The sequence below is a fragment of the Corapipo altera genome, unplaced genomic scaffold, assembly GCF_003945725.1.
Source record: "Corapipo altera isolate COAL_440 unplaced genomic scaffold, ASM394572v1 54, whole genome shotgun sequence".
Lineage (NCBI taxonomy): Eukaryota > Metazoa > Chordata > Aves > Passeriformes > Pipridae > Corapipo > Corapipo altera.
Genome location: NW_020884902.1, coordinates 7,950,909 through 7,967,464, shown reverse-complemented (window position 1 = coordinate 7,967,464; position 16,556 = coordinate 7,950,909). Strand labels below are relative to the sequence as shown.

At 41.8% G+C, this 16,556-nt stretch overlaps 2 protein-coding genes across 3 annotated transcripts in view; one reads left to right on the top strand and one right to left on the bottom strand.

The window, feature by feature from the left end:
• The window catches only part of PIK3CB (phosphatidylinositol-4,5-bisphosphate 3-kinase catalytic subunit beta), a 282,887-nt gene extending 272,266 nt beyond the window's left edge, over positions 1-10,621 (bottom strand). Inside the window, exons 1-2 of the mRNA XM_027650417.1 lie at positions 10,401-10,621; positions 4,701-4,827 (exon numbers count right to left, since the gene is read on the bottom strand). The gene's annotated coding sequence lies outside the window, so the exon portion shown is untranslated. The remainder of the gene's footprint in view (positions 1-4,700; positions 4,828-10,400) is intronic.
• Positions 10,341-16,524, top strand: MRPS22 (mitochondrial ribosomal protein S22). 2 transcript variants are annotated; one of them, XM_027650426.1, is made up of 8 exons: positions 10,341-10,392; positions 11,185-11,345; positions 12,086-12,250; positions 13,430-13,573; positions 14,054-14,137; positions 15,099-15,244; positions 15,958-16,066; positions 16,348-16,524. In XM_027650426.1, the coding sequence occupies exons 1-8, from the start codon at positions 10,356-10,358 to the stop codon at positions 16,438-16,440; spliced, it is 939 nt and encodes a 312-aa protein (XP_027506227.1). In that variant the 5' UTR covers positions 10,341-10,355; the 3' UTR covers positions 16,441-16,524. The 2 variants fall into 2 exon arrangements, with proteins under 2 accessions (XP_027506227.1, XP_027506226.1); XM_027650425.1 differs by lacking the exon at positions 10,341-10,392 and adding an exon at positions 10,904-11,006.
• The last annotated feature ends 32 nt before the right edge of the window (positions 16,525-16,556 follow it).

Sequence of the window (16,556 nt, the reverse complement as noted above, 5' to 3'; positions counted from 1 at the left end):
CAAATGTTTAAACCAACCAATGAGTGCTGTGTTTTTATAGCCATGGTCTGTCCAAAGCCTCTGGGGAAGGTTCCATACGTGTGCTGGTGGGAACAACAGAAGAGCCTCTCGTCACAACAGTACCAGATTTGTGGCCTGTCTTTTTTTCCTTTTGGGTCTGTTTGTGGAACATGCAGCACAACGGGCCTCTCATTCTGACACAGATTTCTGGGAATACAGGACAACAAAAACTCCAAAAGAAGAGAGGGTGAAGGTGCCATTGCAGTTATGACTGGGGCATTCTAAGCATGGACATGAAGTTCAAATCATCCAGAAGGGATTAGGAGACCAGATTGTTTACCATATAAGAGAAAAATGCAAAGAGTTTTTAATAACCATTTTTTCATGCTGTAACTGCATTTTGACAACAATATAATTTTGTTAAAATATCATAAGAATAGTTTATTATCTCACAGCATTCCTTCAAAATCTAAACTGAGTTCCAGAGAGCTGTACCAGATAATTAACATCAGAACAGTATCCATCTGTTGTCCTTCCTGGACACCTTGATTTACCACCATTCCTATCTAAATTACAGTATAGTAACTTTCTTTTCTTGTATGTTATATTTCCAGATATTTTTATATGTTATAACAGACAAAACCTTTAAAATATTTTAAATTTTTTTTATTTACTCTGTCTTTATTGCCATGAAACAAGCCTTCAGCCAGAGTAGATTCTTGTATATCATAAATTTCAACAAGGGTTTTTCATCTTGCATCTTACATCAGCTATTTTTGCTATGCATTTAAGAAATTACCAAAAATCCTAGGTATCTCTTCTAGAAAGGAGAGAAAGCATAATTATCTCTTTCTAATTATTGCACTTTGGCTTCCTTGGAATATTTTTTAGCATCAAGATTTGTTTATGTTCACTGATACATTGGTTACGTTTATTCTTCATTTATTTTAATTTTATGTTCCAAGGATATTTTACTGAACACTCCCTGTAAGACCTTCAACTGGCCACCCACATCCTGAAATTTTCTCTCTACCTAATCCTGCCTTATGTCATAACACAGTAAATATATATATATATATTTACAAAATACATTTCTTCTAGCAAAATATACACGGTATTTTGTATGTTATTTCAAAAAGTTTGTGTAGCATTGCACAGTGTGTGTGTACAGAAGTGTTAACCCCTGCAAGAAAATACACAGGGCTATTGTTGAAAATTTTCATTAAAACTTTGTAAAGGAAGTCCATCTGCCACAGCTCAGGATGTCCTGTTTCTGTGAGGGACTTCGCCTATTTCTTGGCCCTTTTCTCACTGCAAACATAAGTAGGAGATTTGAGAGCATTTAATCTTGCTCCTATTAAAACAAACTGATGTGGAAAAGGTGTTTTGAGGAGTTTTCCCCCCCCACCTGGGAATCCTGAGGCACGGACACTCCTCAGACACAGCACGCTTAGTTTTGTGTCCCCTGTTCTGGTGCCATCAGTGGGAAGGATGGGAGGAAAAATTCTTTCTGTAAGGATGGGATATAATCTGGTCCCTGAGATAATCTCAAAACACAGCTGTTGTTCCCAAGCAGTGTCTGTGCCCCGGTTGTCTTTCAAGGCAAAGCCCCGTGGGCTCCTGGCAGTGCTGTGGGCTGAGTCCCTCCCCCGAGGTGCCTGCAGAGCAGCAGTGCCTGTGAGTGCCCCGCTCAGCCAGCACACTGGGGCCTCAGCACCTCTAACCACCGAGGGATGTGCATGTGCCTCTCTTACAGAGGGAAGGAACAGAGAGCCTTGCCTTCTAAAGTACTGGGGATGTCATTTGGGCACAGTATCTGCTCATAACGTATAGCTGCTTGTTTAATGAGCCTGATTGCTTTGTAAGAGGATAGAGGCAGCTCTGTGGCTAGTCTGCACTCTGATTTTATTTTGAATTAATGAAAAAAACCCAGAACGTTTAAACCTCAGGAAAATTTAGTCATGACTGATTGGATAGATTTGTTTTACTTTAGTACTGCTCTCCAAAATGTTCAGTTTTAATTTTACAGTTGATCAGTTTGCAAACTGTAGAAAGTCCCAAATCTCATTTCCACTAAGCAAGGGCTTGTCCTTATTCGTGTTCCTCACTGAGAAATAAAGGATTATAGCCATCAGAGGTAACAGTTCACCCCTACACACGGTGGTTCTGAGTACCCAAAGCAAAATGTTTTCAGTGGGGACTGGTATCAGACCCAACCAAACAAAACTAAATGCCACAGGGACATGCCCTTCTACCAGAAAAAGAAGAGGAGGAGAGAGAGGGACAATGGGTGGAAAAAAGGAAGTGCACGAGGGGTCAAAAATGTCAAAATAAAGCACCAGTGGGGAACATGGAGCAGAGACAAATAGCAAAATAGAAACAGGGGTGGAGAAGGGTCATTAACAAAGGCCCTAAACGTCTTAGTTTCCCATTCAGGCTTTTTTTCCCTGATGGAATGACTGCTGGTGTTTATCACAAGGCAGCAATGGATGCTGCATTAGGCTGGAGAAGACAATGAAATAAAGCTGTCTGCTCATGGTATGCCTCTCCTTTGAGCACAGAAAGCAGCACTGCCTGTGAGAAGAGAAAGAATGAGACAGTGCTGCCTTCATCCTACACTCACGGATCCTACGGTACAGCAGGAACCACAGCCCATCACAGTCCTTCCATTTAATGCACCCAGAGGCAGAGACAGCCTTTCTGCCCTACTAAAAACACACCAGTGGGCAGGAGGAAGGTAACAGTCTGTAGTATCTTAGGGATAATGCCCCTCTGTAACATTCTTGGTGGGTCCTCATCATTGCAAACCTCCCTCTTGTTTGTACAGCAATAATAGAGTAAATGCAAAGTTGTACAGAGACTCATAAAGGCATCTCATAATTTCATTCTTCTAACAATTATTTCTGCCTGCACTTCCAAAAATGAGATAATTAACTGACAAACACAGGGCACTGTTTTATCTTGAGGAGAAGTGACCCACATAGACTAGCTAAGAGAGAGACCTAAAGCAGTGAGGCAGAGGTAGGGTGTGACATGGAAAAGAAATAACACATGACCAAACCCACTCAGCCTTTCCCTTAAAGGACCTGTGCAGGAACGGGCCCTTTTCCATAACATGTCAGCTTGTGTCAGATCAGTGGCTTTGAAACCACCTCTTTTAAAGTCATCCAAAAGCAATCAAATGTGGACAAAATAACAAGTGGTTGCATTGGTTGTTTTCAAGATGACTTTTTAGCTCAAAATAAGGGTATAAGGTGGCCATTCCTACCCAACACCTTTTGCTTTTACCTAATTTTTAAGATTTCCATTCTCATCATTGTCGTGACAGTCAATAAAAGGTTATTTGAGGAGAGAGAAGAGGCCAGCACTCTCACTTGTCATTCCTTCCTTCCAGTTCTAAGGCAAAGAGCATGTTGGGGACTGAAAATTCTCTCTTTTGATAGATTAATCGATTGAAGAGCTTTCTAGTACACCAAAAAAATGAGTAAATGTTCTACTCACCTGTCCAACTCATTAGGAAATGTTCCCCATGCAGTCATAATGCAGGAAAAAAGAAAGTTTGCAAAGTTTTTAGAGTGTAAAAATCCAGCATTTGCACATTTCAATTGTTTTCATAATAAAAGGGCAATATTACAAATATTTTTGAAAGATGAGGATTCTCTCGTGTTGAGAGACTTTTGCTACTGCCGCTGCCGTGTACGACACACAGCCACACATTGCCATCTAGCGTCCAAGGCCATACCGGGACTGACCTGAGAACGTGGAAAGGATATTCCAAATTATTTCACAGTAACAATCGCGGATTAGTCTTATTTTTCATAAATTTTCAGAAACAGTACTGTATGATAAAACAAGCACATCCAGTAGTTGAAAAGGCAGATACTATTCTGAACTACCTTTTTTTCATCTTTTTGGTTTTCAGTAGCACTGAGGAAATTATTAGGAGAAAGCAAAAGAACATCTGACTATAAAGCAAGCATCATTTAACCTTATTTAGTAGGACATATAATCATATTTAGAGAACATTGCACATATTGTACCAGCATTTAGAAGTTTGATTGGGCCTACAGTAAAAAAAAAAGAGAGGAGAGGAGGGGGGGAAAGAGTGAACAACTAGTTAAAATGATGCTTTGCTTTAAGGGTAAATATTCAGTCCTCTGGGTTGAAATGTGCACAGAAAATGCACAGTTGATTTTGGACTCACTTATTGAAAACCCTCCAAGCAATAGCCTGCTTAATTTGAAAGTATCAATCAAAAATTCCTCTGCTTAATTACAAAGTAAATGGTAGTTAGGTTGGAAGGAATTCTGCTGCAACAGAGCATTCAGGAAAAATGAAGTGATCTGCAAACCTGTACCGTAAAAAAAAATCCCAGTGGATTGGCTGCATCTCAGTAATACCTGGTAAGGTTTAGGAGATCTCTGTGCTGTTGCAGAGACTCAAAGGGGACAGAATTCAACTTGCTTTTCCATGCAACATATATGCTCCCTTTCAGAGTTAGATCCTGAATTTACCTGTGTCCCAAAGTGTTGTGCTTTTAATCAAAATTCAGAAGAAAATAACTGACTCTGTTTAGGGACTGTCATGAAGACCAGAATGTTTTCAGCAAGTGAAACAGCCCAAGGGAGGGCTTGAACTGAGGCAGAAGGATAGGATCAATTTTGGCCAGTTATAAAACAGCATCTTGAGGCTGTAGTTACCTGAAGCACTGTGACACAATCTGGAGGCTTGCTGATATCAAAAGGAGAAGATCCTGCTTCCATTCTTTTTCCTTGAGAGGCTCTGGCTCTCATTAGATCCTTCTGTGACTTGATTCAGCTCAATCACCTAAAAGAAAATTATTCATTGTTTCCACTTGGATAATAAGCTGAGACTGTTTATGAAAAGATATGATGTGTGTGTATGGAGTGGGTGTAAGGGAAGGAATTAGAGGCAGGCAGCCCAGAAGGGGTGAATAAAAGCAAGGACCAACACATTCCCATTTTGCTGTGCAGTTGTAAAACAAAAAGTATCTAACAAGATACAAACATTTGGACTTCTAGCACTTTTAGCTTTTCATCTTTATTTTCAATCTACTCACTTGCTGGAAGGTTGTTTTTCATCCCTTTTCCCAACAATGAAAGAATTCCACACTGTGTCCCACACACTTATCCCTCTGACAAACGGGGACACTCTGCCCACAGTGCACGGTGTGGAGTCAGGCCCGTGTGGTTTATGTTTCTGGCACTCAGATTCCTCCTGCCATGCCGGGCTGGGGGTTTTTCCCTTGAAACTTTTTATAAAACCGCCACCAGATCTCTCCAGCTACCCAGCAACGTTATTTATTTAGATATGTAATATGGGCCCTCATAAAGACCCAGGCACTTGTTGTAGCCCAAGTGTGCAAACACTGGCCCACGTTCACGATCACACCATGTACTGCAGGATGGCGTGGCAAGGCATGCAGGGGTGGTGGGCAGGCAGGAGAAAGCACTGTGGAAACACAGTGTACAGCTTTCTACCCATACATATAATCTCTGAAAACCAAAAGGAGCACAAATGCAATTACTCACTCAGTGAACCGTTTTAAAACAATTTATAAAGCACATACACGTATTTTTTGCCCCAGATGAAGCAGGTGTAGCACCAGCTGAATAATCGTTACCAGCGCTCTTCTGGAAATCATCTGGTGACATCTCGTACTCTACTCAGACACTTTGTCCAAAAATGGATGGGAATCTTCCTATTAACTCTAGTGGCTAACCTAATAAATGTCAAAAGGATTATTTGGAAATAAATTAGGAAAATAGTCTGATAACTATTTGAACAAATTAATTCTATTTCTGCTTTTGTTTCTTGGTTTTTCTTGATTTGCTTGGGTAGAAAGAAAGTAACAAGAACAAATGCAACTTGAAACTGTTCTTGTGAGACAGGCTCTTCACTAAAGAGCTGAAAAATCATTTCATCTTGGACCTAAGACATCCTTCATATCAAACAGTTTGTGCTGGACACCAGGTTTAGTTCACCATGCCCTGGCAAGTGCTTGGATTCAGAAGGACAGGACTTGAAACAGTTATGGACTATAGAGGGAGGTTAAAAAACTATTAGGAATGGGGAAAACAACAATTACTCAAGCCCTACCTTACTGTGAATAATACTAAATATGTACTATTATTTTTTCCTTGGTAAGTATTTTTAAAAGATAAGTATTACGAGAGAAGAAAGGAATAATAAAATTTGTTTGAAAAATAAGGACTCAACTCAGAGCTTGCTGAAGTTAGGGAAGGACTTTAATGGGCTTTGGCTCAAGCCCTTATAGTGTAGCAAAGAAAAGAATATAAACTGAAGTGGGATTTATATCCCTACTATAAATAATGTATGTAATCTCAGCTACTGGAGACAGTCTTTGTATATATCTAATTTATCATTATTAAAGTGAGATTATGGCAGCTTTATGCGAGACAGAGGCAAATCCGGGTCATTAATGAAAACAGTTCATTTACAGGATCCACTGGAACTCCTCAGGACGCTCATTCCTCACGTTTAGCCCTCAATCCTGCCCCGCCGTGGCCCACAGGAACACAGCACATGTGCACAGTGGAGGTGTGGCTGAAACCACACTGAACAGCACAAATAAAGGGCACGGACAATCCTTTTGGTTTTGTTGCTTTTCCTTCAAATGGGAAATACAAATGTCAAATAGTCAGGGCACAAATAAAACCTCCAGGGACGTCTGCTCTTCAATCTCTGCTGACTGTTGGCACTTGCCAAAACGGAGAGCACTGAAGAAACAACTTTGCATAATGTTCCCTCTCACTGAGGATATTTACACCAGTAACAGAAGGCAGCTGGTCCCCCAGGATGATAATGCTGCAGTTGAACTCGATTTCTGTAGTTTCAGTGGGCATCTCAGTTATTATTTGTAAAAATGGGCTTTGTCCAGCACAACCACCCATAACTCTGCCTTCAGAGGTGGATTTGGCCCAGCAGCCTAGGCCAGAGTCCTACAGCCACACTGATCTGTCCCTGCTGCCAAGTACCCACAGGAAACCTGAAAACTAAACAGCTTCAGACAACTACATGGTCTTTGAGATAGAAAACAGCCACTCTGGAGTATGAGCAAAGGCTTATGCATCATCATCATCATCACCATCATCACCCAGGGAGTTACACAGGGCTCGAGTTGGCAACACAAATCCATGGCCACAGACCTTAAAAGACAATTCTGGATAAAATAATACTGTCTTTGTTAAACAAAATAAACTGATGAATAAGATGCTTGCAGGCAATGTGCCTGAAAATAGGCAATCATATTGCAAATGACCACCCCAACAATTTTACAAAAAAATACTGACTCCCTCGATGTATGTGGGGAAACAAAACCAAACATGTGTAATGTGTTATCCCCTTAAAGGCTAATCTGATGATATAATAGAGTTTGTGTCATCTCTCTTACTTCAACTCTCTAGGCCTTCTCTGTAAAAAACCAATTTATTCATGCAGGTTTAGTAAAAAGAGCTTCCAGCCTGGTCCATTGTGTCCCTCAGAAAAATGTTCCAGAGGATTGCCAGAGTGTTTCTTATCAGGAACAAGAGAACCAGCCATTAATTTTAAAAGGGTCATGTGGCCATGTTCACAGCCTGCCTGAGTTCACTCTGTTTATTCTTATAACGAATGGATGCACAGTTACCAAACCTTACATTTTGTATTTTTCACTGTATTTTTTTCCAAAAAGAATTCTTTCTTCCAAACAACTCCTTATTACTAATTTGACATATTTATTACTCAGAAAGACTGGTAAACTATAGCTCCTTATTTCATCAACTAAGTAGGAAAAGCCCCTCATTTGCCTTCCCTTTCCCTGAGATGTTAATCAACTGGTTCACTCCCAGCAGCCATCTGATCCTTTTGCTCTCCTGAAACTACCAGCAAAAAGGAAATTAATGCCAACTGGGCAGATGATTTGGTATGGGCACTTTTCCAACAGAATCCAGACTTGAACCACCAATGTGTTCCACAGGGGACATTCCCCCATCCATCAGATGGTTGTAAATCTCCAACAGCAACTGTCTTGGGATGCATTCAAAATAATAACAAAAGCTAAGAAAGATTCTTTATTTCATCATCAGTTTTTACACCACTGATTCTTCAAGGTGGTTTTATACCAACATAAAACATCCTACTTAAAATTGTTACTCCAGTACAAAAATAAACCACAAATAAAATATAACCAATCTATTCAATATAAATTGATACTACTTTATAAGTTATGTTAACCTGCTATACTCTCATCTACAGTACAGTTAGTTAATATTTCCTTTCATCCCACCAGACAAAAAGGTTAATCCTCACACCAGCTGTTACTACTCCAATACAGAATGAATGCGAATTTAACCTCTCCTGGATATAGCCCAACAAATTCTGTTGTTTTTCTAAGCACTTCTGTAAATTAAAATGGACTTTGGCTTGCCATCCAAATTCATGAACAGGTCTGAAGTGGCTTTTAGGCAAGTCGCCAAATAACTTCCCAATTCCCTTATAGGGTATAGCTCTCACTCCAGAGATCTTCCATGCAAGAACTGAAAAACAACACCTTCTCCATTTCCTCAAAGTTATCTTTCATTTTCTTAGTATTATTTAAATAAATTTGGCACAAAATTACATTAAAATAATATTAAGTGTTCATTTGCCCTCTTCAGTTCTCAAGGATTTCAACTTAGTTGTAGTAATACAAATATGAGAAGAATATGCCCTCCTGCAACCTTCCTGATGATGCAAGCACCAGGATATTGAAAAAGTTGAAAATTAAATTCAATCCAGCACATGTGTTTGGATATTGCATAAGGCCGAGAAAAATAGGAATATCCCCAGTACAACAAAGATCAATTATAAGAAACAAATGTATTTTTTTTGGCTGATGCTTAACTTTAATGTAATGAATACCAATATATGCAATAAAGTCTTCATTTTCTCCCAGACTTCAACTGTTATTTTCAAAAGCAGTGTAATTTAGACTTTGATTTAGCAAAGCAATGAACAAACCACTAAAGTTTAAAAGAATTGGAAACCCACAGAATGTAAGTACATTACCTCTGTTTTCACATCTCCCCTCCTGGAGATGAAATACTTCCTGTTTGAACAGGAAGTCATCAGCCAGGTTGCATCGATGTCTGTGGCTTTGAATCTTTTAGAATTCAAAGCATTTTGGGGCCCTGAACAGAGACTTGGCTGCTGATAACAGGATCATAGAATCACCAAGATTGGAAGAGACCTTAAAGACGAAATGGGTTTTCTTTCAGCTTCACATCCCCCTAAGCACTGTGTGTAAGACTGAAATTCTCAAGAGAAGATACAGACCAGCCAGAGAAAATAAACTTCAAGTAATAATAAACTTTCAAGCCCTTGAAATAGGCCTGGTTGTAAGAAATCAGTTATAGTCATAGAATGGTTTGGGGCGGAAGAGACCTTAAAGATCATCTTGCTCCAACCCCCTGCCATGGGCAGGGACATCATCCACTAGACCAGGTTGCTCAGAGACCCATCCAACCTTGGACACTTCCAGGTATGGGACAGCCAAAGCTTCTCTGGGCAACCTGTGCCAGTGCCTCAGCACCCTCACAGGAAAGATTATTTTCCCAATATCTAATTTAAACCCACTCTCTTTCATTTTGAATCCATTTCCTCTCGTACAGTTTCAGTGGAATACCATACCCCTTTTGACTGCAAAACCTGTCTTCACTAGCTCTGATCTGACATGTTTATTGGGTATAAAATTCACCTTTGGCTTTACGCTTAAATACAGTTATATATTTTCCTTCCTTTACAAAAGCATTAAAGCTCCCTGAACACGAGCAGAGTGAACTCCTCACCCCCCCCGTGGCAGTGACACCTGTGGCCAGGCTGACGAGCCCAGCACAGCCCCGCACAGCACAGGATGCTCTCAGGCATGAACCATGCAAGTGCCAAAGCAGTACGCAGTGCCAGATGGGGTTTTTAATTCTGTGTAAATTACCACCGTATTCCTCCCGCTTGGGCGGACTGCCCAGGAACCGGGCCAGGGAGGTGCCTGTCACAGCGGGCAGCCGCTGCTGCAGCGCGCCCTCCTGCCGCCTGCACCTGTCCCGACCTCACGGCAGCCGCGGGTTAACAGCGCTTCAATTGCAACAGCGCCCACGAGGGCCTCAACTCCACCTTTTTTCCTATCGCTTTTTTTCTCCGCTAAGGAAGGAAACCCGCCAGCCCGCAGCCCTACTCCGTCCCCTCGGCGGCTGAGGGAGCCGGCTGCCCCCTCGCTCCCGCTGTGCTCCCGTTGTCCCGCAGCTGCTGGATGGGTTCCCGCCCTGACCTGCCCCTCATCTCCGCCTCGGCAGCCTTTAATGACACAAACGCACTGGGGGGACTTCAAACAACAAGGTTCTTACCCTTTCCCTCGGAGAAAACGCCGGGGGCCTGCGTGTCTCCCTCGCGCCAGGCAAAGGGGGATTTGTTCAGCTTGGATAAGAGGAGACTGAGGGGAGACTTCATAGCAATCTACAGCTTTCTTGTGAGGGGAAGCGGAGGGGAGGGCACTGCTCTGTGGTGACCAGTGACAGGACCCAAGGGAACGGCATGAAGCTGTGTCAAGGGAGGTTTAGGCTGGATAAGAGGAAAGAGCTCTTCCCTCACAGGGTGGTCGGGCACTGGAATTGGCTCCCCAGGGCAGTGAGCACAACACCAGCCTGACGGAGCTCAAGGAGTGTTTGTACAACGCTCTCAGGCACGTGGTGGGATTCTTGGGGTGTCCCGTGCAGGGCCGAGAGCTCGACTCGATGATCCTTGTGGGTCCCTTCCAACTGAGGATATTCTGTGATTCTATGACTCCATTTCCCGGCGCGCCTCAGCGGGGGTGGAGGCAGGGCGGGGCGGGGCGGGGCGTGGCGTGTGTAAGATGGCGGCGCTGGGGGCGCGTGTCTCCTCGGCGGTGCCCGCGCGGCTGCGGGCGCTGTGGGGGAGGCACGCGCGGCGGGGGCTCGCGCAGGACGCGGGCGGTACGTGAGGGGGGCGCGGGGGGACCCCGGCCCGGGGACGGGACTCGGCCGGTCCCGACCCGCGTGGGGCTGTGGGGAGGGAGGCGGGACGCGACGGGTGTGTGGGGGCGCGGGAGGAGGCGGTGGCCGTGACCGTCCCCTCGCTCCCCGGTTAACCGCGGGTGTCCTCCGCTCGCAGAGGGAAAGGCCGCCAAGCCCAGGCCCGCCTTCACGGACGAGGCGGTTCAGACGCTGCTCTACAAAATGACGGGGATCGACCTGCACAAGGTGTTCCGGCCCGTGAAGAAGGAGCTCAAGCCGCCTCAGTACAAGCTGATGACCGAAGCTCAGCTGCAAGAGGTAGGCTGCTCTGGTTCCTTAGGAACTGAGTGTTGGCTTTAATAAAAGAGCCTGTAACAGCTCATACTTCTGTGTCCTTTATTGCTGCTTTTGAAAACATTTTGGTTTCTTGCCTTTGTTTCAGGTCATTCCCTAAAATAGCGTAAGACAGTGCTTCTTCACTTTAAATATCTTGTTTTGTTCAATGTTGCTCGATTTTTATGCAATATGAAGGAAATTGGATGCTTTTTTTCCCCCTGAGTGACAGCTTCTCTTTATTATCCCATTATGCTTCCTGACTGTGTTAAATGTTTTATCAGGTATCTAAATTATAGCCCTGGGATTCCTTTGACTACTTTCTTTTTCCTGTGGTCTGACTTGGTTTGGGGTGGCAAAGAGGCCTGACTTGAGCCTGTCCTGGAGCCACAAACACAGCTATATACAGACTGTGGATTGTGGTTTATGATTTGGGGGAAAATTACCCTGGAAAAATACCTGAAATAAACGTGGTGTTTGCAATTTGTCCATTGAAGTTTTGGAACTTCCTCCAGCATTTTGCCCAGGTTTTAGTACTGGTGAATTGTTCATGTGTGATTCATCTACCTGGAGTTTGAATTAGTGTCTCCTTTCTCTTAACTGCTGGAGAAAAAAAATTTAAAAATACTTCTCTAAATGAAAATATTTGTTCCAAAATTGTATGTTAGCTTTCCAATAGAATGATATTTTTAGTTGTAAAATTACACTACTTTTTTTCTCCCAAGGCCACAAGAAAAGCCATTGAGGAAGCTAAAGAAAAACTAATCATGCCCCCTGTTTTGGATGAACGAGAGCCAATCGATGATGTCTTAGCAGAAGACAAATTCCTTGAAGGAACTGAAACTACAAAATATGTATTTACAGATTTAACTTACTCCACTCCACATCGTGTAAGTAACACAATTGAAAATATTAATTTGTTTTCAAAATAACCTTCAGGTTTTAATGAAAACGTAATTATATCAGTTTGCGAAAAGGCTGACAAGTTGTAAATTTAGTCTGGTACAAGGCAAGAGAGAAACATATATTTCTAAAAGCTTGCTTCTTACTGATAATGATAAATTAACTTCTATTACTCAAAAACAGGCATGAGGGGAAGCTGTGGGGTAGTTAGTTATTTTATAAGCAGATGCTTGTGATACGCTAGAAGTACTGAGTTCTTCCATATTTCCTAGAAACTTTCTGTGGAATTGGAATATTTAGGACATAGGCTAAATATGTACTAAAGAGCTCCTTCACAGTAGCAAAAATCTGGTGGAAAGCTGTGCAAAGGATGGATGAATTCATGGGAAAGCTGTAAAGAAACAGCTGTCAAGTAGAATTGTTCAGTATAGGGATAGAATTTTCTTTGTCTAATGAAACATCTAGATGGTCTTTAAGTACCAGTAGGAAGAGGCTGGAAAGATTCTTAACAAACAGTTATGATTCTAAGAAGTCTCCATGGTTCCAGCATGCATATAGTGTTGGCCCTGTGAAAGGAGTTGCCCACTCCTCCATCTATTACTCTATCTGAGAGCTCTCCCCAGGAACCTGCTGTTTATTTTTCAGTGTTTTGAAAGCTTCCCTGCCCCAACAGACTTTCCCATCTGCTGCCCTAAATCAGTTATGCTTGTGAACAGATCTGAGTATATGGTTTCACTTGTATTTTTTTTGTACTGCAGTTGCCCTTACTTGATTCTAGCACCTGCCTCTGAAACAAAGGTAAAGAAGTGCAAGACACTTGCATTTTTAATTTCATGTGTATTACTAAGTGGTAAAATCAGGCCAGCAGCAAGGCTAACTGCCTTGTCTGGGTAGGATTTATGCTGTTAATCTAAACAGAGCTGTAGCTTTTAGTATAGGCACATGCACAGTAAAATGAAGGTGCAAATGTAGCACTTAATTAGCAGGTACCAAGGCAGAAATGATGAATCTAGCACATAGCAACAATCAGTTAGAAACTGGCATTATTAGTGGGAGTTAGGTGTTGAAGGACTTTGACAAATAATCTTTTTTTATAGCGGTTCTGGCTACGAAGACAGAAGGCTTTGGGAGATAATGCTCTTTTTTTTATTTTACCTTATTTTCAGGAGCGTTTCATTGTAGTTAGAGAACCGAATGGTGTGTTAAGAAAAGCGACCTGGGAAGAACGGGACAGAATGATACAGATATTCTTCCCCAGGGAAGGGCGCAGAGTTATTGCCCCAGCGCTATTCAAGGATGAAAACCTTGGGGTAAGTTCCTCCTGAGTTTGAAAACTGATTAGTTTTACTTAATTGTGCTCTGTTACTGGGCAGAGGAGCTATGAATAAGCCACTCTGAGTATGTGCTTTAAGCTGCTTAAATTCTGTTTTCAGCAATTGCTTATCATTGTAACTTAGTTAAAATACTTACAGTAAAGTTCCAGGTTAGGTCCAGGTAAATCCTGGATAGGTATAAACACTGTGTCATACTAGAAGTCCACATTTAATTGTTATGCATTGATGATATTGTACATTTAATCTGAAAATGTGAACTGGTGTTTCAGAAACAAAATTCAAGGAACAGTGTTTTAATGTCAAGGCAGTTATGGTACTTCTGTGCATTTTACCTTTCAATTAAGGGGTTACTCACTGTAAGTGTTGCTCAGAACAGAATGTTGTGGCTGCTGTTTTGATTTTGGAGAGTTGGAGTGGTGTGATACAGAGTCTCCTGAATTTGAACTGTCGTTTCAGAATGTATTTCAGCAAGACCGTCATGAAGATGTCCTTAATATGTGCATTGCTCAGTTTGAGCCAGATTCACCTGACTATATCAGAGTGAGTTCACTTGTCATTTTTCTAGTAAAAACAAAAATAGTGAACAACTGTTTGGGTTTGTCTTGTAAACACAAATATTATCTGGGGCTCAAAGGTGTTGGTCACAGGGTTTTTTTCCCCTCCATATAGATTATCAGTTATCCTTCTGATGAGTTTTGGGGTTTATTTTTATGCAGAAAAGTAAACTAGAATTCTGTTTAAGTAATTTTCAACGCGATGGAAAAATACTACATATGCAAAAAAATAGTCTCTGTGCAGATATTTTTATTATCTAAACAGAATTGATGACAACATGCATAAGTGGCCATGAGCAGAGTTGTGCTGCTGGAGTCAGGGTAACTGCTCTGTTGGGACTTAAAAGGACCAGTTAGATAACTGAAAGTGCACTTTGAGAGAGAGCACTGTACACAAAGTATGACTTTTGACAAAGACCAGGTACAAAAATGTAGTTCTAGCTGAACTATTTAAAGTTAGTAGCTGTAGCTGCTGGTAAATATGTTCGTCTGCAGTTGCTTTTAAAATGTTTACTACTCTTTACTCTCTAATAATCTCAGTTGTCTGAGAAATTGTAACTTCTGTTAGGTAATTTTTCAAGGACCTTTTCTTCAAAGGAAAGTTTCACTTCTTTGCTCTAGCATTTTTCACCTTAAAGAGCAGATTACAACTTGACAGCAGTGCACTGAAGGTTGAGGTTATGTCCTTGCCTCCCCAAATGTTCAGGACATAACTAGGATTTAGTTTCCTTTTACCATAAAGGTGCCTGTGCCTAAATACTAAGAACTGGGCTATTCCACTGTTACCCTGAATTGTAATATGCATAAAGCTTTAAGGTAGCATGGTTCAGTCTGTGGCTTTTACTCCTGAGGAGAAAATAGATTAAAAACTATGAGAGAGGTAGAGGGGAAGAGCTGCCATCAAGCTCCAGCTGTGTGAGTGAAACTGAAACCGTCCCTGGGAGCAGGTTCATCAGCGGACGTACGATGACATCGATAAACGCGCCAAGTACGATCTGCTGCGCTCAACCAGGCACTTCGGGGGCATGGTGTGGTACCTGGTCAACAGGAAGAGGACAGATGGCTTACTAATAGATATGATCAACAGAGACCTGTAAGTAGTGCCTGACACCTACTGATTCTGCTTATCCCAACAAATAGAAAACAAGCGCCACTGTTCAAAAATAATATTTCTGTAAGATGTACAAAAGTTTTCATTTGCAGGAAAACTTAGGCTGGCTCTGAGCGTTGGCTGTATAGGTGCTGTTTGCTGTATGGAAGCACTGACTGCAGTGCATGAAGTTGTGGGGTACTAAACTAAGTTTCTCTGCAGAAACAGACCTTTTGGAGTTGTTGGGGTTTTATTTTTGTTTCCCATGTAATTGTCAGAACACTTTCAGCCCTGGGCAGTGCTGATCTTAAACGTGCTAGTCACTGCAGTCTGTGTTCAGAAGCTCCCCTTTGGCACAGTTGCTCCACTAACTATTTGTTGTGGGGTAATTAATTTTATTTTACAGATAGATTTCAGGTGTATTACTGCTGAGCAGGGCACCAGGCTTCAACTGCACTCTGGCTAGATTTAGGTACTTTTCCTGGTGCACTGTGTGGTGTTCATGTGCTTCTGGTCTTCCTTCTCATGAAGGGGCTGCTAGAGATGATGGGATGCCCGTTGCCCTGTTTACCATATTGCAGTGACTGGATACTCAGTGAAAGCAGCAGTTTCTGACAGCCTGTGGTGTGCAAAGTACATCACAATATACACTTCCTCTGTAGACTCTGAATGATCAAGAGAAAGTAATTGCTACAAATGAGCCTTTCTTTGTTTAGGCTGGATGATGCTACCAGTTTAATTACACTGTATCATATGCTACATCCTGAATGTCAGTCGGCAAAAGAAGCTAAAGAAGGGAAACTTAAAGGAGTTGATCTGATCAAGGTATGCTTTTCTGCTTTAAGCTACTTAACTACAGAGGAGAAAGCTTTTAAACAGCACAACGCATTTAGTAGCCTAAATTTCTTACCTTAAGAAGCAGATATTTAACTAGAACTGTTCTGCATGCCATGTTTGGTGTATTTTAAGATATATATCTATATATATATATATATCTGCACCAGGATTTCAGCTGTAGGTGGCTGATCTGCCACTGGCATGATGAAATCTCATTATGCAACTCTGCTGTTAACTGTACATTAATCTCTCTCCTGCCATGGTTGCAGGTATTTGTGAAAACTGAATCCCAGAGAGAAGGCTACATCCAGCTGGCCTTGCAGGCTTATGAAGAAGCAATGGCTACTTCTACGGCTTCGTGAAATAAACGTCAGTTCATCCTAAGTTTTAAGTCTGTTTATAAACATTCTCTGTACAGGATTTCACAATAAATACAATAAACTGACTGTTCTGGATATTTTTTTAATGAACTATATAA

Excerpts from the sequence above, each read along its gene's own strand:
- MRPS22 (XM_027650425.1), top strand. The coding sequence starts at position 10,907 with ATGGCGGCGCTGGGGGCGCGTGTCTCCTCGGCGGTGCCCGCGCGGCTG. Across the intron at positions 11,007-11,184 it reads GCTCGCGCAGGACGCGGGCG|AGGGAAAGGCCGCCAAGCCC; the intron begins GTACGTGAGGGG and ends CTCCGCTCGCAG. Across the intron at positions 13,574-14,053 it reads TCAAGGATGAAAACCTTGGG|AATGTATTTCAGCAAGACCG; the intron begins GTAAGTTCCTCC and ends CTGTCGTTTCAG.